Below are 1,621 nucleotides of genomic sequence, written 5' to 3' on the forward strand. Positions count from 1 at the left end.
TCTGTTGTTGCTGACCACGTAGTGTTTGCGTCCCCACTGCTCCTCCAAGCTCCCACAGCTGATCCCCGAGTAGACTGTTTCCTCCTCTCTAACCTAATACCAATGCCTATCACCAATAGTCTATGCTGCATCACGAGTGTCTCGCTCGGAATCACCTTGCAATCCTTGCACAACCCGCTGTTGCACCCCCTGAAGAGGAGATAGTCAATCTGAGTCTTCGCTACTGCATTTTGAAATGTAACCAAATGCTCCTTCCTCTTCGAAAATCTAGAGTTTGCAATCACCAACCCGAAAGCCTTAGCGAAGTCCAACAGCATGGTACCTCCTCCGTTCCTCTCCCCAAAACCAAATCATGCATGCACCTTGCCATAACCACCTGCGCTCTCCCCAATATGACCATTGAAATCCCCTCCTATGAATAGTTTCTCGGCAGGCGGAACCTGGTGCACAATCTCATCTATCCCCTCCTAGAAACACCGTTTAACCTCTTCATCTAGGCCCGCATGCAGCGCATAGGCGCTAATGACATTCAGGGTGTACTCTCCAACCACCAACTTAATAACCATCAATCTATCATTCACTCGTCTAACTTCGACCATAGACTCTCTAAGTTCCCTATCCACCAAGATACACACTCCATTCTTACCTCTCTCGACTATTGAGTACCAAAGTGTATGCCCATCCGCATCCTTCACACTCAACCCTACCCACCCTGTCTCCTGGACCCACGCTATGCTGACCCTCCTCTTCTGGAGAATCTTTGCCAACTCTTTAGAGTTACCCGTCAATGTACCCACGTTCCATGACCCGATTCTTAACCTAAAGGCACCCTTGTTACCTTTACCTCCCTTGCCTCCCGACCCACCCTCTAACCTTTGCCCTACCTTCCTCCCCACCCTCATAGGACATGACCTCACTCGACCATCCCAAACCACAGTCACTATACCTACGACAGACTAAGGGGAATCAATAACACACACAAAGCAACGGACCAAGATAGGCAAAGACAGGCTACAACTACAAGTGCACTAATATAGTGGATAAACTAATAGGAACTATGATTGCGACAACTTATCTAACACAATAAAGGGAAAATGAAAAACGGGAGGTACCAACTCCCGCGAGTAGAACCTGGGAATTGTCTTGGATGGAACCAAGAGGTAAAGCTATAATTGAGGCTTGAGTGGTGTTCAAAGCTTCGAGGTAAGTGTTTGGTCTAACCTTAGCTTGAGGTTTTAGGAGTGGAGTCATATTTTCTACTTGCTTCTTGTTGAGTACGACGTGTAGGCATGGTGACGAGTATCTATACGTTGGTGTCGAGCATGACCGTGAGTCTTAAATTTAAAGTGGTTGTGTCCTTAAATGACATTTCAGATGCTTTAATTAATGATATTATATCACCAATATGCTCGAATCTAGTCATAAGTTACTTAATTACATTAATAAGTGCTAAATGAATCAACCCCAACGCATGCAAATGAGTTTTCCCAAAGTTTTACTCAAAAAGTCAAAATCACCCCCGGGCCCACGTGGTCGAAACCCGAGGTTCTGACCAAAACCCGTTTGCCATTCCCCCACGAATCCAAATGTATAATTTGTTTTGAAATCGAACCCCAAATTG

The 1,621-nt window shown here is 45.8% G+C and overlaps 1 protein-coding gene across 1 annotated transcript; it reads right to left on the reverse strand.

Moving 5' to 3' along the window:
* Positions 1-467: 467 nt before the first annotated feature.
* Positions 468-902, reverse strand: LOC104226249 (uncharacterized). Its single transcript, XM_009778196.1, has one exon. It carries the CDS (start codon positions 900-902, stop codon positions 468-470), a length of 435 nt encoding a protein of 144 aa, XP_009776498.1.
* Between the last annotated feature and the right edge of the window lie 719 nt (positions 903-1,621).

Source organism: Nicotiana sylvestris, chromosome 9 (genome assembly GCF_000393655.2).
Source record: "Nicotiana sylvestris chromosome 9, ASM39365v2, whole genome shotgun sequence".
Classification (NCBI taxonomy): Eukaryota; Viridiplantae; Streptophyta; class Magnoliopsida; order Solanales; family Solanaceae; genus Nicotiana; species Nicotiana sylvestris.